This window comes from Nicotiana tabacum, chromosome 22, assembly GCF_000715075.1.
Source record: "Nicotiana tabacum cultivar K326 chromosome 22, ASM71507v2, whole genome shotgun sequence".
Classification (NCBI taxonomy): domain Eukaryota; kingdom Viridiplantae; phylum Streptophyta; class Magnoliopsida; order Solanales; family Solanaceae; genus Nicotiana; species Nicotiana tabacum.
Window position 1 is genome coordinate 22,181,294 of NC_134101.1, and position 24,425 is coordinate 22,205,718.

Genomic DNA, 24,425 nt, shown 5'->3' on the forward strand with positions numbered 1-24,425 from the left:
ATCAAATCAAATTAAGATTGTAATAGGCCTCATTTGGATTATAAAAGCTACTATAAGAAAAAGCTTTCCAAATTGCAAAGCGACTATCTTTGTCTAAAAAATTGCTTTGTTCACCATCCTGATCAGAATATTTTCCCTGACCCAAAAACAAGTTGAAGGTAGTTTTCTCTTCGAAAACTAGAAACAAGTATTCTCCAAAAATATTTTTTTCTGAAAAATAATTTACATACGCATTTTTCTCCAAATAAAAGCTTTTCAACCCTAACTACAACACCAATCATGTGGGGTTTGGATGTGTCTGCATTTCATTCATCGATTTGGGGGGAAAAAGACACTCGTTGCAAGTCTTACTCCCTTTGATTCATATTATCGTCTTTAAAAAAATTTACGCCGTTTAAAAATGACATATAAAAAGCTTAATTATAAGAGTATTTGTTTTAAAGACGATAATATGAATGACATATAAAAAAACTTAATTATAAGAGTATTTGTTTTTACTATCACTCGTCTCTCCTTAAATGTTTTACTTAATTAACACTTGTTTATTGGAAGAGTAAATCTAGAAAAAAATAGTAATAAATAATTTCTTGTATTTGTAAAACAAATGTTTTCGAACTAAAGTAATGCTCGCACGTATATTGACATTGGAAAACGAAAACGACCTAACAGTGACCAGTGACCACATATTCCGATCCCCTTAGTTGCTCTAGTTAAACTTCCCTAAAAACAGCATGCATAGGTGCACGAGAGCCAACAGAATTACACAAGTCTTAGGATCTTGAATTTGATGTTGAGAGTTCTAATAGTTGACTCCAGAGGTGGTATACATTAACAACTTTCTTCTACTGGAATACTTGAACCCTATGCAAAACTACATGCAATATAATGCTCAGTTTCTTTTGAAAATGCAACTCATTCAGAAAAGAATAGTAGAATGTAGACATAGTCTAGCCTCACTTTATTTTATCAACATGTCCTCTTTCCTGGAATAGGAAGAAAGGTAATATCAGCTGTAGTCTAACTAACAGACACGTCTGGTTAAACCTTGAATATATATCTCAGATAACAAGCAACAACCGCAATAGAAAAACCTCAAGAAATGCCTTAGTTTCATTTAGACATGTACCAAGAGACTATGTTCAGGGCAATAACAACTCCAACGAGCTACAAAAGCACCCATAAATCGCCAAATAAAAGCATATCAAAGTTAATGGCAATGTTGATGAAAAAGTGGCATCCCGTTGATTCCAGTGGCTGTTTCACAATCTTGATTTTTCGCTTGCATTTCACATAGAGGTAGTACCTGTATCTGCCAACATTTCTCCATGTTTCTTGAGACGATGATGCCTGACCAGTCCTTATTTTTGGTCACTTAGAAGGGGTTGAGATGCAGAACCTGCAAAAAGAAGCAATTTTCTTAGACTAAGACTGATTCAAAATGTTGAAAATTATAAGCAGAACTTACAATCATCGAGGAATAGAGAACAAGCTAAACAATATACTCCAAAAAGGAAAGAATTAATACGTGGAAAAAACTGTCAAAACAATGACTCCCTCCCCCTTCGGCAAAATACAGAACTATTAATAGACAACCAGATAATAGCAACATCTTATGCAAAGTCGCAAGCAAATAAATGGCTCACGAAATAGCATGTTAGAATATGTCAGAAAATTTCATTTACACTAACTCCACATAGTGAATCAATTTCAAAACAAAAGAAATTTCCAAAGATTTACGTGAACAGTTGACACTTCAAATTATAACAAAGACTGCCAGATGATAGAACCATGTCCCAGCATACTGTCTGTAAGTTTAAAACTCGTAAGAGTTTCTGGAGATTGCAACACTTTGCCTGGAGGCTTTAACATTGTTTCAACTACAAATATTGACATCACAAAAACACGAAGAAAAGGAGTCTAACCCCTGTTGCTGCAGTTCATCCTTCCTCTCCCATATCATAGGAAACTCAGTAGTAATAGCACAAAAGCAAGAAAGTACTGAGCAAGATGCATTCTTTAATAGCCGTGTTATTCATTTTGCAAGGTTAAATCACCTAAAAAGTTCTAAATAACAATTTCCTAAAACAAATGTCTGCAAGTTAAGGATTGAAACATATCTATGAGTGCTTTATAGGTGCTTCAAATTGCAAATATGTACAGAAACTAGAGAGCTAGAAGGGATTTAACCCTGATCATAGGCATTAGCAAAATGATATACAGATAGGATTAATAACTTGAAATAACTTTTTCATTGTCGTCATATAATAATTACGCAATGATGAAGCAACACGACAATTTCTGAAGTAAGATTCTCAAAACACAGAGCAAGATGTACATCTACTCCAAATATATCTGTAATTACTGCACAAGGAAGGAGACATATAAACCAGTAAGCTTTCACCATGTGCTAATTCTTTTCATGCATTGGTAATACATTAATTCCATCTTTCTTATGGGTTTTTTTTTGGGTTTGGGGGGGGGGGGGGGAATAGGATAAAAGTTGCAGAAGTGTCGAACTCTTAGAATTACTGGGAAATGGACAAAAGATAAACAAAAGAAAAAAACACTTTTGCCAGAGTAAGATCAACCACTCGCATCACTGCAGATTCTGATGCACTTCACCATGCAAGTATATTATGCATTTGTTTTTGAAAAGGAATGATCCAATTCTGGCAGAAACTCAATCTTGATGCATTTTAATTCCATCTGGAAATATATTGAGCATACAACAAAATAATACTTGTATTTTCATTTCCTCATGTGTGTTCACGATAGAGATGGAGGAGGAGCTCAACTCATTTGAAGCTGGAGTCAATTAGGCGTGGTAACTTTCGCAGTGAACAAATAGGTAATTAAGTGTGAGATATAAGGGGATTGGATAAAACATAGACAAAAGGAGATCAAGTAATAATCAATTTTTGATTGGTAAGATACATTCTTCAGCCCATGCAAATGATAATCATATAGGAGTACACCAGTATATAGAACTCAGACTGAACTACTGCTCTGGAGTAAGAACACAAGCATCAAGGTGCTGTTAAAATTTCCATTCTTCACTGGAAATGCTATAGCATATTACTGACACAATACATCGCACATGCACCGGGATCTACAGCACGATTAGGACCTACTAAATTTAATATTAAAGTCTCAAACTCCACTAGCTTCAGGATTTACTCCAGGAGCCTATATGATATGAACATGAATACCAGGGAACAAGAAATTGTTTAATACAGGTTTTTTTTTATCAGTGATATAGGATAAAGCTATAATATCTAGACTAGAATTTTTATCTACAGAAACTCATATAAAAGGATAAAAGATTTTGACTTTGTAGGCTTGTTCAGAAGATAAAAACAGGCAGCTTCTGTCATTAACTAATCCAACTAAAAATTAATAAGGATACACTTGGTACATTTAGGTCATAAAAGTTTGAAAGTGCCAGACATAGCTGCTGCTTAGAACAGATGTAACCCCTTACTTGACAACAATAAACCACTAGCAGATAATAAAGATTGTTACCAAGTTTAGACGGCAACACGATAGCAATATTCATTGTTACTTGTTTCTGTTACTTGTTTCTTGGAATAAAGGTAACATAGCAAGATATATAAATAAAACACTATTGCAAGTTACTTTTCTTGCTGTGAACTGGGATAAAACAAAGAGTGTCTAATTCATTTTGTCCTGCTGCTCCAATCTTAAAATCAGCATGCTAATGAAATAAGGATGATAGACACGGTTGAACAAAGATAAAATGAAAAACAGACACACAAATGGAGACAAATTTTACCTCCGCTATTGTGTTGTCCATAGGGTAGGCGTTTAGAAAACTTCTCACTCAGTTCAGATACGACCAAACGAGATAAAAGAAGACCAGCACTAAGTGCACCAACAACAAGCATTATAAAAACTGCATCCCATCCTTTTGTTGAAAGAAAACCTGTCAAAAGAGGACCTAGAGCAGCACCCATAGATCCAGTACCATCAATAATGGCAGTAACTGTTGCTAGTGCTCGAGAATCTCCTCTCAAGGAGCTGTGAGTACCCAGATCTGCTGACACTGCAGTTGTTATAAGCGCATAAGGTCCATTGACAAACAACCCAGCTATCATCATGAGCAAAATGTTCATGAGCTTTGATGCACTTCCATATTTGCGATACAAAAGCATAGAAGGAATTGCTGCATACATGAAGCTGGCTGCTGTAGTAGCACGAGCATCAAGCTTGTCGGATAGATGTCCAGCTAGAATTCCACCAACTATACCTCCAACATCAAACAAAGCAGAGAGATTCCCAGCAGATTTCACTGAAACATACTCTCCCCCTATAGCTGTAAAGAGATTATCAAGAACCAGGATTAGGAACATGACCATGATGTCGAAATTTACAAAAAAAAAATAAATAAATAAAAAAATCTGACAATGAATCTTCAAAGTAGAATGGAAATTGATACTCTTCACAAACAAAAAGATAATTATTCTAGGTAGTCTAAAGTCCATCGGGTAGATTTTTATATCTTCAACACTTCTAAAAGATAAGGGGAACAAGTATAGAAAATGGAGAACTGTTACTTTAAGTTGTTAGCACCCGGGAAACACTTGATGTAAAAGCAAGTATATAACCAACAAGCATTTCTAACAAGCTTCAATCAAGAAGTGAACCTTAACAGCTATTGAAGCCGCGATATCCATCATCATAACATACAGTTTTTCTCTATCTTCTAGACTTTAAATTATGAATTTGAACTAGAACACACTACATTGCCAGCAATCCTTCAAGGAAGTTGTGCAGTTTGCTTAGGTACAGCCTTTCGGATATTCTGATATGCATCTTAACTTAAACTAGTGAATCCTCAAACTAATATCTGCATAATCAGAAGTTCAAACACTCAGATGACAACTTCAAATTATTTAAAACATGTATAAGTCTGGTACTTTGCAGCTTTTCACTTATCTAGAAGCCATTTTGCACTAGAATGTAGTGCCAACATTGTTTGTTAGCTAGGCCAGAACTAATGAGCTTGTGTGGGATATTCTACATATGTTGGTATACTGATGCAACCTGACCCTTGTCCTGTTCAGGTGCTCATCATTTTTGGGATTTCACCAAAAAGGGAAAGGAGAAACTGATTAGTTAAGGAGAAGAGTGTCACTCCTGTATGCAATGTAAATACAGCCAATTGAAAAATATGATCAGTAGCTCTGATTTGCTGTTAGAAGCATAGACTGCACTGCAGTTCCAATATTTAAAGATGCCATGCTCCTTAATCAGATTGAAAGTTAGAAAAGCTACATTCTAGAGATTTACAAAAGATACACGAATCTTTTCTCTTTCAACACTCAAAAGCTCCATTATCAAAATTCCCTCCTTATCAGCAACGAACACTCCAAAATATCTCACAGAAACAAAAATTATTACAAATGAACTTGCAAGTGGAAAAACTAGCAGTCACGAAATCTAACTTCAAACCTAGGTAATACCATTTTAGATAATTGTTGCAATCTGTAGGCTTCTTGGACATCTTTAATGCTTCAGAATGATGCCTATCACACACAAAGAACCAAGTATAGCAAACAATTCATAAATGCAAGCAGCGATACCTGTTCGACTAAGGTAAAACGGCAACCAGTACAAAAATGTGTATGCTACCAACTTTGAGAAGAAAAGACACAGTGCAAATGGAATCACTCCTGGTATTAGACAAGCATCAAGAAGACCAACACTTCTCCTATTTCCTGAACCAGGCCGACGGACATTGTCATGTCCATTTTCAACCATATTTTCTTTCACTGTCTGAGCTTCTTCATCATTAGTCGCAGACAAATCCTCTACAGACGAGGGACGATTAGGACAAGGAAATCCAACATCTTCCGGATAAGCAGGCAATAGCAAGTACACGATTATCCCCGCAAAAAATATAAACGCTCCTGGAACAATAAAAGACCAACCCCATCCATGTTCCAAAACACCAGCAGCCATAAGGGATCCACTAATATTCCCAACAGAGGTATGAGCATTCCAAATACCCATAATCAATCCCCTTTTCCTTTTCCCAAACCAATTACCAATAACAGCAACAACAGAAGGCCAGCCAGTAGCCTGAAATAACCCAGCAACCATTTGCATAAGCAAGTAAAACCAAAAAGCATGTATTTTCCAAAAATAACCCATACCAAATAACCCCACAAAAATGCCACTTCCAATCATACCAGTTGTTAAAAACAACCTTAGGTCCAATGAATCCCCTAAATGTCCAGCCACGTACATTCCTATTGAATAACATGCAAGAAATGCAACATCAATTTCCCCTAATTTCGACGTACCATCCTCATCATTAAATGGTTCCCAGCCTTTCTTTTTTGAATGAACCAAATCAATAGGAACCAAAGTTTCATTCTTTATGAAAACTGGACCCATAGGCCATGGATTTGAAACCGTTATGTTGAGAAATGGGTGTGGATGTAAAACACTCTTGACAATACTACTGGGTTTTCTTGAAGCATGGTAAGATGTATAAGCTATGAATGTAATCAACAAAACCACGTATTTGTACGTCTTTAGACTCCAATCTTTACCTCTCATGCTTCTTATTAGCAAAATCCCAGGTGGGTTTCCTTTCATTACATCATTATTCCCTGCCATCTCGTATAAACCCTAGAAATTAATCCAAATTTCACCTTAGCCACGTTGATCAGAGACAACTTCTTTCTTTCTTTCTTTCTTTTTTTGATTAAACATAGATTTTGCAGAAAGATAGGAAATTCACTAAACCGGGTTCAGATAGGGAATCATAGTTTCGGGGAATTCACCCATAATTTCCTCCAACTGTGTGTGTGTGAGAAATGGAAGGGTGGCGGGAGAGAGAGAGAGAGAGATGACGTGAAGCAAAGGAAAATGCTACGTGTCGGTTTTGAAATTCTGGTCAGGGTAATGGTTCGGCGCCACGCAAAACCGTTGAGGAAAGGCCCGTGAGGATCGTCACGTGCACTTTGTTTTTGTCTTCATTTACTGCATGGCCAATAGCTTAACGTTCAGTCGTGGATCCAGTCCGGAAGAGATTAAAATGGCGGCTGCTTTTGGTTATACATTTCCAAGAATTGATAAAACTGTTTTTGGTTTTCTACTGTAAGTTTTCAATTTAGGTGACACATTTATACATTTTAACAATTAGAAATAATTTAATTTTAAAATTTTTATTTTACCTATTTTATCTTTAATAAGAAGTTTTTATAATCATACAAATGTCATAACTTCACAAAACTTTTACTCCTTAAATTTTTAAGGCCACAAGTTATAAAAATCTTTATTTTTTAAAAAATAAACTCCGTACCGATTCAAACTAGCTCATCTAAATTGAAACGGAGTGAGAAGCACGAACACGTACGCTTTGCTAGGAGTATCTAAAAAGATATTTGTGAAGCTGGTTAAGTTTTACATTTTGGGCACTCTAAATCTTACAACAATTAACATGCTTGGAAATAATGGTCTAGTGACACGATGATTTTTAATGTAAATACATTAATGGGCATACAGTTTAAGAAGGAATGTGTCTTCAATTACTTCAATTCAATTTTGAATAAATTCAATAAAAATATATAAGTTATCCATTAAATTTGTACAGAAAAATACAGACTTTAGGTACCTCCTATGTTTATTTTAAATAAAATTAATATCACCCTAAGATATATAATATCAATTTCATAGTTAGAGTGATATCCACATGAGATATGTTAATGTCACGTTAATGACGCATCAAATATCAATAAATTTTTACATTCTTTTCTTCCGCTACATAAAAAAAAGTTTTGGTCCTTATTTTCATTGTTAATCCATTCTTTCACCTGTTGCCAAACCAATTTCAACCTCTTAATATTTGTAAAATGGTACGGGTTGGTCACTTATTGGTCATCCTTTTTATGGTAAGCCATTAGTTAAAATGTAGTTAAACTTAACCAGTTTTAATCACAAAACCTTTTAATCTTCTTCATTTAAAAGCGATAAAGAGCCGCTTATCATATTCCCATATTTTTCATGAAGTTTTGAGTTCTTTGTATTTCAGGTAAATTTATCTTTCTATCTCAATTTTTCTTAATTTTCTAATTTAATCATTTGACTCAATTGTCATTGAAATAATTTCATTGCATAGTTCAAAACCATGTAGAGCATCATACAAATGACTGATGTTGAGCTTTCTGAATCCATAGTAGTTAGAGAATCATCACTCAATTACTGGAGCTAGAGTTTGTTATATAATTGACGGAGTTAAATTACTCAACTTTTGCAAATTAAAGGACCAAAACAGTTCAAGGGTATTCTTGAGGGATTATTTTAAACCTAAGCCAAAACATAAGAGACTATTTTTCTCATTTTTCCGCCAAAACAATTCCTAGAAAGTAGAAAATAAGTAATTTTCTGAACTTTCACCAAAAGAACGCACGAAACGCAGCGGAGCGACATCTAAAAGTGAGGCTGCTTCAGCTTCAGCTCGACTATGAATCCAATTCTTCAAACCTGAAAAAATAAAGCCGCTAATCATTTCACGCTTTCTGTAAATAATATTGGGAGCTGAAACTTGATTACCTAAGATGAAGAAGCTTCTAGAATTTGGGAGGAAAGCAATGTTCTATATTAGGGTTCTTTCAGGCTATGAAGAGCGTCGAATCCGTTCTTATCGATTGCAGATGCAACAACGACTTCAACAGGTCATTTCTCAATTTCAATTCAATTTCTTATTGCTAAATCTGATTCTCTGTTGAATTACATAGGCAGTTGTGTATTGTTATATTCAGATGTCATATATTTCTATATGAATAATTTCGTACCGGAATGAAATGCATTTAAATAGAGAGGAACCTATACAGAGGAATCGTATAGCTGACTTTAATTAATTCGGATCGAGGCATAGCTTGACTAATGGCTATTTTTCGTTTGAGCGTTGACTGTATCAGCATTTTTTATTTATAACCCTGATGTGCGGGCGAGCTTGCGGGTACCTCGACTAATTCCATAGGATACCTGCCACCTCCCACCAGCAACAAGTACCAGGTACCTTTGATAGGTGGGAAGAAATCAACTAGTTGCCTGGGATTTGAACCTGAGACCTCATGGTTCTCACCCATTTCATTGACCACTAGGCCACCCCTTGGATGCTGTATCAGCATTTTCTTATCAATACAAAAGGTAGTCTTTTGAAAATGTTGAGTTGGATTGGAAAAGACAATTCTTTAACGGAAAAAGGAAAATTAAATGTGGAAGCTTCTGCTATTTGTTGCATTATATCGTTAATTAACCGCGGGACTTAAAAGTAACTATTTTTTTGGTGGCAGAGCATCGTTCTGCCCTGGGTAGTGTTGTGTGCTTTTCTTTTTCACTTGATGCCATAATAAGGATGTGATCTTGCCTGTAATAATAAGCTGTCAACTCGGACTAGCTTTATATGATGTGATAAATTAAATTTAAATCACCAGCCATGGTACCCTTTTCAATGCATTTCCACTTCTTGCTTATATTTGTGCATTGCACATCTGTTTATAGTCGTATGCTAATTGAATGTTTAGCATCTCTAAAGCTATTGGTTCGGAGACGTTGAGGCATAATTTGTTATGGCAAGCTAGCTAGTAAAAAGTTTATACAATCAACTGTTAGGCTAGGTTACAGCTTCACAAGCTTTGTTTTTTGTTAAGCATCTAGGTTCTTTTGATGGGGGGTCTCTTCCAAAACTGAGAACTCAATTTTTTAGAGAGTCGATCTACTGGTTATTGTAACATGTAAAAAATTGAATTATTGGTTTGATTTCAACTTGAGTTGACTTATATTCTGCCTCCCCACCCAAACACAAGCAAAACATGGACACCAAAATTTAAAAGAAGTGCTGTAGATGCCTGTAGCTACAAACTGGTTTGCCCCTTGATGATACCTAGGGCTTATCTTCTCTTCGCCAACACCCTCTAAATCTTCCTGTTAATATAAAAGAACTGTGCGTGTGCCTGTGGCTTGGAATTTAGATAATTCCTTGGGTATACAATTACTAAGGAGAGACTGTTAGTTTACAGCTATGTATAGTAGTCTTGTCTCACATTGGAAGAGGAGTAATATCTCCTTGTAGTGTATAGCTATAAATAGGGACCTCTTGTATTGTATTTATCATCCAATATCAATAACATATTTTCTCCCGTGCCTTCTCACATGGTATCAGAGCATTAGTGAGAAAAGATCGTTGTGCGTCATTCCAGCGTTAACCGGGAAGAAAGAACTTAGTCATCGTGCAATTTTTCCGGTGACCTAAGGCTTGTCTGAGTGAAAGTCACTTTCTGTCGGTGTTGTGCTAAAACCAACACCACCACGGGGTAGATCACCCTCCGACGACTAACCCCTGAAATTTTATCCGTCAGAAAAGCCGCCACACTCCTCCACGCGCCGGCAACAACAACTTTTCCGGCGAGGGTTCCGGCCACCTTTCGGCCATTTTTTTCGCGAAGCTTCTTCAGGACAGTGTGCTCTCCTCAAAATTCCGAGCCTACCCATCTAATTCAAATCAAATTCCGACCACTTATATATTTTTCCGGCGTGAAAAGTGACCTTTCCGGCCATTTTTTGAAAACATTTCTTCAGGACAGCTTGCTCGCAAAGGAATTCCGAGTTTATCCATCCTGGTTACGACAAATTCCGACAACTTTGGAATTTTCCGGCGTGAACAGTGTTTCCGGCATAGAACAATGTTCAGTTTCCCTGCTGTAAACAGTGTTTTTCAAGTTATTTCTTCAGTTTTCTCACAGGAGTTACTTATTTCCACTATTTCAAGTTAACCCTACTACTACAAATTGTAGCGACATGGGAACCGATGCTGAATAGTCGGATGGTTTCTTTAGCAGAGTATATTGAGTTCCTTCAGTATAAAGCATGTAAGCATACATCTTCTGAGATACCTTCTGTTGTTCAAACAGGTAATAACGTGACTTGTTTCTCTCAATCTTCATCCTCTGAGTCTTGGGTCATTGATTCAGGTGCATCAGATCATATTTCTGGTAACAAATCTCTTTTCACTACTATTTCGTATTCTCAATCTCTTCCAAAAGTCACAATGGCCAATGGGTCTCAAACCATGGCAACTGCAATAGGTCAAGCAAGCCCACTTCCTTTCTTACCTTTAGATTCAGTCCTTTATGTTCCCAATAGTCCTTTTAATCTCATAGCTGTTAGTCGCCTAGCCAAATCACTTAAATGCGCTGTTTTATTTCTTGATGATCATGTTTTTATGCAGGAACGCAGTACAAGGCGGATCATTGGTACCGGGCGTTAATCAAACAGACCTTATTACCTTATACTTGCTAAATCACATGGACTCACATCTTGTCTTCCTTCTACAACTTGTCCTGTTACTGATTCACCAGATTTATTACATAAACGGTTGGGACATCCCAGTTTGTCAAAACTTCAGAAAATGGTATCTGGTTTATCTCACTTGTCAGCTCTAGAGTGTGAGTCATGTCAGCTCGGTAAGCATACCCGCTCCCATTTCCCTCGGCGTCTTGATAATCGAGCAGAGTCACCTTTTACTTTAGTCCATTCAGATGTTTGGGGTCCTAGTCGGGTCAGTTCCACCTTGGGATTCCGCTACTTTGTCAGTTTCATTGATGATTATTCCAGGTGCACTTGGATATTTTTGATAAAAAATCGATCTGAGCTGTTTTCTATTTTCCAGACCTTCCACGCTGAAATTCAAAATCAATTTGGGGTTTCTATTCGCACATTTCGTAGTGATAATGCCCGAGAGTATTTGTCTTCCCCATTTCAGCAGTTTATGAAATCTCATGAGATTATTCATCAAACATCTTGTCCGTACACGATTCAACAAAATGGGGTAGCTGAAAGAAAGAATAGACATCTTATTGAAACTGCCCGTACCCTACTCATACAATCTCATGCTCCGTTGCGTTTTTGGGCGATGCAGTTCTTACATCTTGCTATCTTGTTAATTGTATGCCATCTTCAGCTATCCAGAACCAAGTTCCATTCTCTGTCATGTTTCCTCACTTACCTTTGTTCTCTCTTCCACCCCGTATCTTTGGAAGCACTTGTTTTGTCCATAACCTTACTCCAGGAACAGATAAGTTAGCTCCTCGTGCTCTTAAGTGCGTATTTCTGGGTTTCTCGAGAACACAAAATGGGTATCGATGCTACTCTCCTGACTTCCAACGGTACTTTATGTCCGCTGATGTTACCTTATTTGAAACCCAATCATACTTCACAGGTTCATGTCATCACTTAGCTATTTCTGAGGTACTACCAGTTTCATCTTTTGGAGATTCAGTCATTCCAGCTCCACCACCTATAGCTCCAGTTCCACCACCTACAACTCCGGTTGTAGCTCCACCACCTATAGCTCCAGTTCCTCCACATAATCCAGTTCAACCTTCTGCAGCTCCACCACTCTTGACTTATCATCGTCGTCCACATCCAGCATCAGGCCCAGGTGATTCACGCCCCGCATCAGATTCTGCACCTAATGCGGACGTGTCTCCTCTTAGTCAACCAATTGCACTCCGCAAAGGTGTATGATCCACACTTAATCCTAATCCCCACTATGTCGGTTTAAGTTATCATCGTCTGTCGTCACCTCATTATGCTTTTATATCTTATTTGTCCACTGTTTCTATCCCTAAGTCTGCAGGTGAGGCACTATCTCATCCAGGATGACGACATGATATGATTGACGAGATGTCTGCTTTACATGCGAGTGGCACTTGGGAGCTTGTTCCTGTTCCAACAGGTAAGTCTACTGTTGGTTGTCGTTGGGTTTATGCAGTCAAAGTCGGCCCGGATGGCCAGGTTGATCCAGAGTTGTGAAAAGCGCTCGCTTCAGCGCTTAAAGCGTGAAGCGAAGCGAAGCGGGAACTTGGTCGCTTCTATGTTGTGAAGCGTAGCAGGTGTTATAAAGCGTTCGCTTCTGCCAAAAAAGCGAGAAGCGTGAGAAGCGACAGAAGCGAGCGCTTCGATATATTAAGGTGCTGCCAACGATTAAAAATTAAAAAAGCTCTCTTTTTTCAAAACATATTGAGCAGCAGAAAAGAACAGACGATTAGGGTTCCCATTTTCTGCACTTTTAAAGTTCAAGTTCATCATGTTCAAGCCCAGGTATGTGATTTCTTCTTCCTCCTCCTCCCCCTTCTTCTTCTTCTTCTTTTTCTTTTTCTTTTTCTTTCACTGTTTCAGTCTCAAAATAGCAGCGAAATGCTGCCAAAATTTTTTCCCCCTCCAGTTCTTCTTTTTCTCATTCTCTTCTTCTTCTTCTTCTTCTTCTTCTTCATTCTCTTCTTCTTCTTCTTCTTCTTCTTCTTCTTTCACTGTTTCAGTCTTAAATTGCAGCGAAATGCTGCCCAATTTTTTTCGTTGTTGCCATTTTTTTGCTTACAGTTACATAGGTTGTCTATGCAGTATTTATTTTAATATTTTTTTTAAAATTCCGCTTCACTTCAAAAAAGCGAGCGCTTCGCTTCTCGCTTTAAGCGAAAAGGGGCTTGTCGCTTTTCCTCGCTTCACGCTCTTCACAACACTGGGTTGATCGGCTTAAGGCCCGTCTTGTTGCAAAAGGATATACTCAGATTTTTGGGCTTGATTACAGTGATACTTTCTCTCCCGTGGCTAAAGTAGCATTTGTTCGTCTTTTTTTGTCCGTGGCTATGGCGACGTGTGAGTTAGTTTGGGTCAAGCAGTTGCTCAAGGAGTTAAAGTTCGGAGAAATCAACAAGATGAAACTAGTGTGTGATAACCAAGCTGCTCTTCATATTGCGTCAAATCCGGTGTTCCATGAGAGGACTAAACACATTGAGATCGACTGTCACTTTGTCAGAGAAAAAATACTTTCAGGAGATATTGTTACAAAGTTTGTAAAGTCGAATGATCAACTAGCAGATATTTTCACTAAATCTCTTACTGGTTCTCGTATTAGTTACATGTGTAACAAGTTCGGTACATATGATGTGTATGCACCGGCTTGAGGGGGAGTGTTAGTTTACAGATATGTATAGTGTAGTCTTGTCCCACATTGGAAGAGGGGTAATATCTCCTTGTAGTGTATAGCTATAAATAGGGACCTCTTGTATTGTATTTATCATCCAATATCAATAACATATTTTCTCTCGTGCCTCCTCACAGAGACCACGAAGATTAGTGGGTAAATTTTGAAGTAGTGCTTGCCATTCGGTTCTACAATGTTAATCTCTATCTCTATCTCTTCTTTTGTGATGTTTGAACAGGCGGAGGAGAGGAAAGCAGCAATAAGGAAGGTTCCTGAACAAATGATTTTGTCAGAAGTTAGGCGCATGGTGGAAGAGATGCAAGCTTTGAATAAGAAGCTAGAGGAGACTGTGAGTTTACAATTTTTTTGAATTTTGCCCTGTTGTTAACTTGCTTCCGTTGAAAACTTCTGTTTGTGTTCCTGTTTACTTCAGAAGCATGCTATAAACTATTACTTGGTGATCCTGATTATAATTCTTTAAAGAAGTTCTGCTCTCCTGGGTATTGTTGTTTATAATTTGCAAAAGAGGTAGTGTAAGGTCAATCTTGAAGAGGATGTTGGATCTATTCCACAAACAATATAAGTCATCCTAAATGAGCAATGGCCTAACATCTTGCATCCGTGTTTATTGTACAACAACAACAACAACCCAGTAAAATCTCACTAGTAGGGTTTGCGGAGGCTAGGGTGTACGCAGACATTACCCCTACCCTGTAGGGGTAGAGAGACTGTTTCCGGGAGACCCTTGGCTCAGAGATCCGTGTGAAATAGAAAGGTTCTACTTTCAGAGCACAAAGTGGGTTCCAAAACATTGTTTTTCTAAGACCACAAGACTCCATATTTTGAGGCTGAATTTATACTTCCAGCTCTAGGAGAACAGAGAAGAAGTTGGAATGCAATGCAAAAAAGCCACCTGGCTGATGAACCAATCAGTTTTGAGTTTTGACTTAGCTTAAGCTTAATTTGGCTCAATTTTTGTCAGGTGTGACGTGTGAACCTAGATTAACGTGTGGCTTTTGGCCACATTTAAAGTTCTTACTTAGCGGTGAATACTCTTGAGTCTAGCTGAGTCTGAGAATCAATCATTCCTCTTCTGCACATCATATAACCTGACTTATCCTCCCTCCCCGCCCCCTCCCTCCCGCCTCCCCAGATGGAAAATTGTAGATAACCTGGATATTGAACTTACATCTTGCAAACCTTTGATTTTAAATGAAAACCTGATTTGTTTGTCCCAATTTTTGTTCGTTAATGGCTGAAAATCTTGATTTAGAAGGAAACATCGTTGATTGAATTTTAGGCTGTATTCACATTGAATATATTGAATTTGAGAAATTGCTGGTATTTGACACTCGTGCAAACCAAGATCTTGAACCAAGTGGATCGATGTCCTTGATTGGTGCTGCTTTTACTCGATTGTACTGCTAAAACTGTCAAGCCCTTCCTCACAGAATACTTGTACTATTCAGCTGTCTCTGGTGCAGTCTGAGATCCTAGCGGTTGGACTTTCCCGCATGCTGCTTCATCAATGTCACCTTGATCTTCAACTTGCTATTCCAGTGCCTCTACAGTTTTGAGTCTGACCTTTAATATAATGACTTACATGAGTGTCACATAAATTGGTCAGAGGGAGTAGTACCCAACAGTGTTCTCGTGTTCTTATTCTGTGTGTTCTCCATATATCTTTTGTAGATGCTTGCTTTACATCATTTTACCATCTGCTTCATTCACTTGTTGTATTATGACAGCAAGGTATTAGGAACTTAATACAGAGTAGGGTTGGTTTCAAAGTCTCCTGCTATTGTTACTGATGTCATGTTCCCCTCCTGGTGTTATGTCTGATCTTCTGACCTGGACTCATTGCTTGAAAAAATGGGTGAATGTTTTCAGGAGGCTGCTATTGATGACTATTTCAAGCCAATAAACAAGGAAGCAGAAGCAATAGTGAAAATGCAGCTTGAAGGAGAGGAGAAGAGAACGAAGGAGATGATGAATATCTTGCACAAACAAGCTTTTCTTGAGAAACATCAGGCGGAGAAACTAATAAGCGCAGAAAATGTGGTCACGGAAAAACATGGCCAAGATAAAGCATCTACATAGATCCCACCAAAAGTAACACTCTTTTGTAGAGTATAAAATTGTTCCTGAAATTGAACAGTACGAATTCATGTTGTTTTGCCTCTTAGATGTGGCATGGTTTTGGCAATCCAAAAAGGGAGGAGGATCTCGCCCCTTCCAAAGCTTCTGATAAATTTGGAACGAGTAGAGAAGCAGGAATTAGTTTGCTTATTTCAATTACACATGCCAACGATGATTTCTGTTGTAATTTATACATTGTCTCAATGTGATTTTCTCGTTCCCAGGTTCGAGTGTTAATGGTTTCAGTAAAAAGCCATTTCACATTCAGCTTCAGCTTTGTATCTGATGAGTTTGTTACAGAAAACTGAAGGAAAATTTTGAAATATGTCTGATTATAATACAGTTTTTTAAGGATCTTTCGTGGTATTAAAGTCTACAATTCATGAGGAAACAACTCAATCTCATACATGCAAAGATGATTTACTGCTTATTTACTGGAAACATGACATTACATTAAATTATTCTTTCTTAAGATATTACATACATTTCATGTTCGATGCTTCAGAGGCATCTCATTACCTTTGTTGATCCTTTGAGTATCGATCGCACGCCTTATTATCAAGGAAAAGCTAGAGTTCAAACAAGAAAAAAGTTTGTTCACATCACTAGTCTCGAGTATATGTAACATAAATAGTGATTGGTGATAGCCATTTTGTTGATGACCTAATTGAAATGAGAACCAATGTTAGGAGGAGATCTGACGGTCAAAAATGTGGATGTGAAGACCAATAACTAAGTCACAGGTTGCACCAAATCAAGCTCCTACAAGGTCAAAAGACCTACTGCAGATAAAATAAAGTAACATCACTCATCACAAAGCATATAAGAATATAAATATATTTGTTTGATAAAAAGGTTCAAACAAACTCTCTTTGTTTCTTCTATTTTATTTTATTTATTGTTTTCTTGCCATTACTTTTCTATTCCTTTTAATTTCTTATACCATGTTTTTTAAACCATAAATAATAAACTTAAAAATATCATTATCTTGATCCTTACTTTAAGAGAAATTACTAGCAAGAGAATGCAAAAAATAAAAGGGTAATTTTCTTTTTTTAGTTATCTTTCTTTTTGGAAGAGTTTGCAGGGTGAGGGTTGGAAAAAAATCACATGTTAGTAGTAGTTATCAGGAATAACTTATAGTCAACAAGGACATAAGCAATAATATTCTTCAACCTCATAAAGTCCATTTAAAGATTAAAAAAGAAAATAAGTTGTATTTTCAATAAATAAAGAGGGAATTGAACTTTTCACAAGGATTTAATACCAAAGAAAGCCAAAACATATTATTAACTTCATTTACAAATTACAAAACAAGAAGAAGAGGTCACACAGAAACACAACACCCTCATTTCCGTTCACATTTCACCTTCCTTTCCCTAAATGTTTATAAAATTCCTTCAAATTCCAGTAGTCTTTTCTTTTCTTCATTGGATTGTACAAATTCTCAGCTGAAAAAAAAACCCCATCTTTAATCCCTTTATTACTTGTTCATAACTTTTGCTATTTTCACTGGTTTTTTGTGGGACTTTTTATATACAGACTTTTCTTGGTCTTGTTGGGTTTGCTGGTTTTTCCTGCACAACTTTCTTTGGGTCCATTGCAGAGAAGCTTTGATACCCAGTAACATATATACAAAATATAAGAGGCTGAAAAGTATAATTGAACAGATATTTATATTATATAAATATTTTTCATTTTCTAAAGAAAACAAAAGCAGAAATACTTTGAAATTTCATTTTTCTTGAATTAAGAAATTGCACAGATGGGAAAGCAAGGACCTTGCTATCACTGTGGTGTTACAAGTGAGTTCTTGTTTCTTCAATGTATTTTATTTCTCTCATGAGTTTATTAATCTAAAAAAAAAAAGTCTCTTCAGCTCAGAGAATTGTTCCCTTTTTCCCACTCGCTAAATACTATTATTTGATGGTTACTTCATAAGTCAAGAGATCGCTGACCAATAAAAAATGATGAGTAATATGTGCTGTTATTCATTTTATTACTTGTTATCTGTTTGCTTTGCTTGTACATTCACTTAAATCTCTAGATTTGTATACTGTGTTTAAGATGAATCTCGTTTCTGAATGGGTTTCTTTTTGTTCCCAGCCAATTTATCAACTCTTTTGTGGAAAATATGTTTGCTCAAATCTTGCAAATAGTCTAACAGCAACAACAAACCCCGTAAAATCCCAGAAGTGGGGTCTGGGGTCTTGGGAGGATAGTGTGTACGCACACCTTAGCCACCCCTATCGTGGGAGATAGAAAGAAAGAGCCTCTGCTCGAGAGGATGAACAAATAGTCTAACAACAAGTAGGCAATTTTGGAGGTCAATTTGAATACTTTTTTAACCAATGCAATTGGGGGATGTTTCCAAACTTTCTTCCTGTACTTCTTTTCCTTTTTCCCTTTCTAGATTTAAAAATGTACTTCCCTAGCCGTTCCTTTCCGTGCCAACTGATTTCTTGCTCTTTGGTGTTATAGTTTCCTGATTCATGAACATAGCATAAAAATGCCTACCAATGATGACTGGTCTTTTACAAAGTTCATGTTCCTGGTCTTTATAATTGAAGAGTGATATATGTGGCTTGATTGCTCCTCATTCATATTCTCATTTAAACTCTGAATTCACAATGCTGGTGCTGTAACACATTCTTATTTAGTGTTCTCTGATCAGTGGCTCGTAGTGTTCTCTTGTGTTTTCTTTACCTCATGAAACGAGCTCATTGGTTTCAAATTGATATGGTAAATCGGTGTTATCTTGCTTGGGTTGTCTTTAACATTGAAAACGTGGCCTCGTGTTGACAAATCTTTGCATTGACAAACTTCAGATATTTTCTGAACAACCAAAATCAATCAATCAACAGGATAACTAGTTGTAATTGGCAATATGAGTATTCTATATCCATTTGTTCTACTCAGACACAGCACATCACAAATGTAGTAAATTTGTATGCTTCATTTAATGATATCTTCTTGAAATCCTATCTCGTCTTTTGCTGCATAACCTACTGCGTTTGGAACTGTCACAGTTGAGCTTATCTAGAAAAGACTTGTTAAGTTTGGCTTTCCTCTCCTGTGTTGGTGCTACTTAAAGTAGTCGTTGACATTGGGAAAAGCTTTTTTTAGCCTGTACTCAACCTATGTAACATATGCTCCGCAAGCTGAGGTGAGAAACTGATTGGGTTGCCTATAGCTGTGTCTTCGGCTTGGGATTTACCGGAAGTTCTTACTGATATCACATTTTTCTGTTAGTAAATATGATGTCTCGAAGAAAATATTTTTAAAAGTCCATGCAATGCCGTGCCTTTTGATGTGCAAATTCAATTCAGTTCTTTCCTCCTTATTATGGTGTTCTAGTCTTGGCTTAGTTGTTTGTCTTGTTGTACCGTGAAGAATTTCTTTAGTTCACTTCTGATGCAACAATTATCAGTTATGTTCTTTATCCTTTTGTTGTTCTTTCTTTCTAAAAGTCCACGGAAGTAGCTGCTAGTATTAATTTTACCTTGAACCACTTGAAAAAGAAAGCTTGTATATCATTCCATTAATTTGCACTCTAAGTGACTCGCGGCACATTGCAGTACCCAACTATACCTCCTGTACTGCTCTCTGCTTTTCTGAGAAGGACATTCAATTCTCAGATACCATTCAGTCTTCCGTCATTATCTACTTGGGAAACACTTTTAACATCAACATATCGCTGTAGGTACCCCACTTTGGCGTAATGGGCCTCCAGAGAAGCCAATATTGTGCAATGCATGTGGATCTCGGTGGAGAACAAAAGGAACCTTGGCAAATTATACTCCTCTGCATGCAAGGGCAGAGCCTGATGATCTTGAGGATTATAGGGTGTCTAGAGTCAAACACATGTCTTTGAAAAACAAAGAGCCAAAGTTGCTGAAACGAAGGCAAAATCATGATAATACTGAAGTTAGAACTCCTCCTGATTATAATCAGGGTTTCCTTAAGGGTTTAGATGAAGATACAAGCAATAGGTCAAGTTCTGGTTCTGCCATCTCAAACACGGAGAGCTGTGCACAATTTGATAGTACTGAAGCAAGTGATTTGACAGGTAGTTCATTTATTAATGCCGACACTGTTTCCAGAAAAGCCAATAAACTATAAAAGCTTGATTTTGGATTGAATTTGATTCTTTAAGATGTAGATATGTGCCTGTATACCTTTTCTTGTTAGCTGTTATGAAAAAATCTATAGGCAGTCATTTTTGGTGATGCTCATAGTTTCTGTTCTACATCTTTTAGTTGGATTGCCAGTATTACCCTCAGGGTAAATATACCTTCTTTTGTGGTATGGCTGCATTTTCTGAAATTGAAACTTTAGTGGTAAAATCTAAGACCTTTCTATTTTCGTTACATTTTAAAAAAAATTCAGTCATTTATCTTCTCCTTTCAGTCAAATCACAGAAGTTACTTCGAATATTGTCATGTTCCCTACTGCATGTCCAATATACATTCTCTAGCCTTCTCCTTTGTGTTCTTTAAGGTCTGCGTACACACTACCCACCCCCGACCCCACTTGTGGGATTACATTGGGTTTATTGAATTCTTTTCTGTTCTTTGTTTATTCTTTGTACTTTTCTTGTGCATTCTAACCTTCACTATGTACTTGAAGCACAAAGCTCAGTGAATTCTTGCATAATTGGGTGATTTCAATGGCTGCTTAAAATACGTTCCCCTTAATTGTGCGATCAGGCCATGCCCAATCCAACATATGGGACACAACGGTGCCTTCAAGGAAGAGAACCTGCATTAGTCGTCCAAAGCAGTCTTCAGTTGAAAAACTTACTAAAGACCTGTATACCATCCTACACGAACAACAATCGTCATGCTTCTCTGGATCTTCTGAAGAGGATTTGCTTTTTGCTAGTGACAAGCCTATGGTCTCTGTTGAGATAGGACATGGAAGTGTGCTTATTCGACATCCGAACTCCATAGGTAGAGATGAAGAATCAGAAGTCAGCTCTCTATCGGTTGATAACAAGCGACATTATGTAAATGAGGCTTATTCACGATTTTCTACCCCACCTGTAAATATTAACAAGGGTGTCTATTTACCAAATCTGGGTACTGAGAGAATCAAGAAGCCTACTAGTCAGGGAATGGAACAAGACAAGATTAAAAGGTGATTTCTTCATTAATCTTGATAGCATAAAAATGTCTTGATAAATAAAGGTGGTGCTGCATGTGTTAGACCGGAAGAAAATGGATATGAGGTGTTAAATGCATGAATATCCTGCTAATGTTAGATGTGATTTGTCTGCACAAAAAGAATCAATATGCATCAGGAAGATAACATAAATCGAACCAACAGACTGCACTTTGATGGTATCATCTTCTTCATCTGTTTAAAGACGGGGTAAGAAGTTGAAACTACTTGACAATAACAAGGCAGTTTCTTTTTCTTTTTCTTTTTTTATCCGTAAAAGAATTGGAGGAGGTAAGATTCTTTGGGGGGGTTATGGTTTAATGGAATTCCACTTTTCCCTGGATAAACTTATTTACTTCACTGCAAATGCTAATTGTGCAGTAAGCTTGTGGTGGCATTACATACAATAATTCCATAATTCCAACAGCTTTAAACCCTGTTCTTTACCTTGATTTATGCTTTCCGTCCTCTGATTTTATTTTGAAATGCAGGGATAAGGATCGGCTTGAGAAATTGCAGATTCTTGGACAACATAATTCACCACTGTGCCATATAGACCTGAAGGTCTGTTGCTAGCTCTTGATTTCATTACGAATAAATTTTTGTTTCATCTAATATAACAGTAGAATACTTCCTACAAGGCCCACTAACTCCTAATGAATTTAATCACTTTTAAAGTTTATTTTGGCTATGTTGTCAATTGTTAATTCTTACAGTGTGGATCTAGGCAATACTCCGCTGCAATACTTCAAAACTGATATGATTATGATAAATATGATTCAGGATGTACTTAATTATGAAGAGTTCGTGAGGCATTTCTCAAGTGATGAACAGCAGCAACTACTAAAATACTTGGCTCCTGTTGATTCTTTTGCGCCTCCAGATAGGTTCATACAATCTACTTCATATTTGTATTCCTTTTAAGTTGTCAGAAGTCTTAATAACATATAGCATCACTGAACTATTGAGAATAAAATCCTAGAATCAAGTTTTTCTTCTTCTGTGATATTGCTGATTTTGTTTCTATGGTTTCTCTATCTGCAGTCTTCAAAGCATGTTTGAGAGCTCTCATTTTGAGGAGAATTTGTCTTCCTTCCAGAAACTTCTTGCAGAAGGTGTTTTTGATAACTCGTTAGGGGTGAAAATAGAAGACTCTAGGACCTTGAAGAGGTTAATATTGTGCTATTTTACAAAGTCAAAGTGGGTGGAAAAGTATAACCTTATCAAGGTTAGGTCTTTTGATGTTTTATGAACATTCTACTTTATCTAAACAAATAGTGTAATTTTATTGAAGCTAATCTTGTTTGTGTTAGGACACAAAATGTAAAAGTAGTACCAATGGTTCTGAAGTTGCAGGAGGGCCCAACGCTATAGGCACAGGTCATTCAGTGAATGTTAAGAGGCCATTGGAGGGGCATCATGCAAAGTATGCAGGTTGGTTGCCTCTCTTTTTCATTTTATTTTTCTTTCAAAAATGTCATGGCATTCAACAATTCCTCTTAATTGGTGGACTTAATTGTTCTCTTCGAGGCAAATATTTACCTGACAATTGTGAGAGGAGATCAAATTTTACCCGTGTGACAGCTCAAAGCAGAGAAAGCGCAAAGAAGTTAGATGTGAGGACTTAAATACGTTTTGAGCAATTCACAAGAATGGTTCTGGCATTTTCAATTATTTCTGTTCTCGTGATCTGCCAGGAGCAGATAGAGGAATAGGGTTCCATGGGGTAGTAAGTGGGCACTGGGCATCATAGACAATGAGAAGAAGTGGTAGAATATCTTGAACGTGGAAAGTATCTGTGTCTATTAGTGTCCTGGTTTTCAGTGCCTGGGCTAACTAATTCCTCTAACTAGTTATTTACACATTGCATTTTGTCACATAGCTTGCAAGACAAGGTCAGTTCCATGGCCTAGTATCTTGAGGTGGCTTGATTCATGCTGGATAACTGTTAGGAGACATTCACCTATTGAAATGGAAGATGGAAATAGGGGAGGGGTTAAAAGAAAAAGTCCATCTCGACATCTCTCTCTCTCTCAAACTATATCTATGGACCCTCCATCCTATTATATATCCTGTAATATACAGGCAAGTAGTTGTGAAATTCATGATTGACAAGACTAGGTAAGCATTTCAACTTTTTCCATAAAAAATCAATGTCCTCTCACTTCTGGCTATGTTACCTGCCACCAAAAGGGAAAAAGAAAAAAGAATGTGAGGATATGTTTCATTGGTCCATCAAATTTGTCTAGCTTTCCTCTTTATCTAGATTCTAGTGTCTTTGCCACATAATTTCTCCAGCTTAAGTAATGCTAAAACTTCGTTTGTGTGCCGGGGGGGGCATACTAGATTTTTTTCCTCCGAGGAAAAATCCCCTAGTTCTATTTTCCATGTGTAGTATGTTCTTCGACTTTATCACTAATTCAGATGGAAATAATTTTCAAGCCATTTCGCTTCAGGTCCAAAGAAAGCAACGAAGAGCCCCAATAGGGTGGTTATGAAAAGCAGCTATGAGCAGAAGGAACTAATAGACAACGATAGCTCTTGCTTCAGTCCAAAAAGCCTATTTGCCTTGCCTTGTAATAGTTCTCCTATGCTGGATTCTCTCCATTTTGCAAATGGAAGTTCTGACCAGGAATTGCTGCTGGATGTGCCGTCCAACAGCTCCTTCCCCCAGGCAGAACTCTTGGTACCAACATCAAGTTTTGCTGCACAAGCAAGCACTAGTAGCAGCTCTGTATACCCATATGTTGTACGTCCCTAGCAATACTATCACATTTTCTTCATAAGGCATCTCGAAACTATTCCAGCCAAATCAGATGATTGTGTCTGCATGTTCTACATCAATCATATGGTAATTTGCTGAGAGAGTTGGGACCTATATATTAAACAAAAGTTTGGATTTAGTCAATGGATGTGGTTGTTCACCCTTTTTGCTCCTTTTTGTAAAGAATGACAAACATTAATGTATAATATATAGCTGAAAATACAGTGAAGGTGACAATGTCCAGACTCCAGAGTCTGTATGCAGTAAAAATTTTAAACTTAAATTGGGGACATCCCTTCTGTCTGTTGGTTTTATTTATGAAGAAGTTACTCCAAAAAG

At 37.1% G+C, this 24,425-nt stretch overlaps 3 protein-coding genes and 1 long non-coding RNA gene across 5 annotated transcripts; 3 read left to right on the forward strand and 1 right to left on the reverse strand.

Moving 5' to 3' along the window:
- Nucleotides 1-939: 939 nt before the first annotated feature.
- On the reverse strand, nucleotides 940-7,036 carry LOC107785276 (putative glycerol-3-phosphate transporter 4). The gene is made up of 3 exons (XM_016606541.2): nucleotides 5,604-7,036; nucleotides 3,794-4,333; nucleotides 940-1,396 (listed from the first exon to the last, which is right to left on the reverse strand). Exons 1-3 carry the CDS (start codon nucleotides 6,643-6,645, stop codon nucleotides 1,359-1,361), a joined length of 1,620 nt encoding a protein of 539 aa, XP_016462027.1. The 5' UTR covers nucleotides 6,646-7,036; the 3' UTR covers nucleotides 940-1,358.
- Nucleotides 7,037-8,413: 1,377 nt separating this feature from the next.
- LOC107785275 (uncharacterized) lies at nucleotides 8,414-16,384 on the forward strand. The gene is made up of 3 exons (XM_016606540.2): nucleotides 8,414-8,705; nucleotides 14,259-14,369; nucleotides 15,911-16,384. The coding sequence occupies exons 1-3, from the start codon at nucleotides 8,589-8,591 to the stop codon at nucleotides 16,118-16,120; spliced, it is 438 nt and encodes a 145-aa protein (XP_016462026.1). The 5' UTR covers nucleotides 8,414-8,588; the 3' UTR covers nucleotides 16,121-16,384.
- LOC142176466 (uncharacterized) lies at nucleotides 8,712-14,181 on the forward strand. The gene is made up of 2 exons (XR_012705096.1): nucleotides 8,712-12,772; nucleotides 13,625-14,181. It is a non-coding gene; the product is annotated as an uncharacterized LOC142176466 (long non-coding RNA).
- Nucleotides 16,385-17,450: 1,066 nt separating the features above from the next.
- LOC107785274 (GATA transcription factor 26-like) lies at nucleotides 17,451-24,369 on the forward strand. 2 transcript variants are annotated; one of them, XM_016606539.2, is made up of 8 exons: nucleotides 17,451-17,964; nucleotides 19,863-20,228; nucleotides 20,869-21,298; nucleotides 21,814-21,886; nucleotides 22,106-22,209; nucleotides 22,367-22,550; nucleotides 22,636-22,756; nucleotides 23,779-24,369. In XM_016606539.2, exons 1-8 carry the CDS (start codon nucleotides 17,925-17,927, stop codon nucleotides 24,081-24,083), a joined length of 1,623 nt encoding a protein of 540 aa, XP_016462025.2. In that variant the 5' UTR covers nucleotides 17,451-17,924; the 3' UTR covers nucleotides 24,084-24,369. The 2 variants fall into 2 exon arrangements, with proteins under 2 accessions (XP_016462025.2, XP_075100385.1); XM_075244284.1 differs by lacking the exon at nucleotides 17,451-17,964 and adding an exon at nucleotides 18,112-18,133.
- Nucleotides 24,370-24,425: the final 56 nt, after the last annotated feature.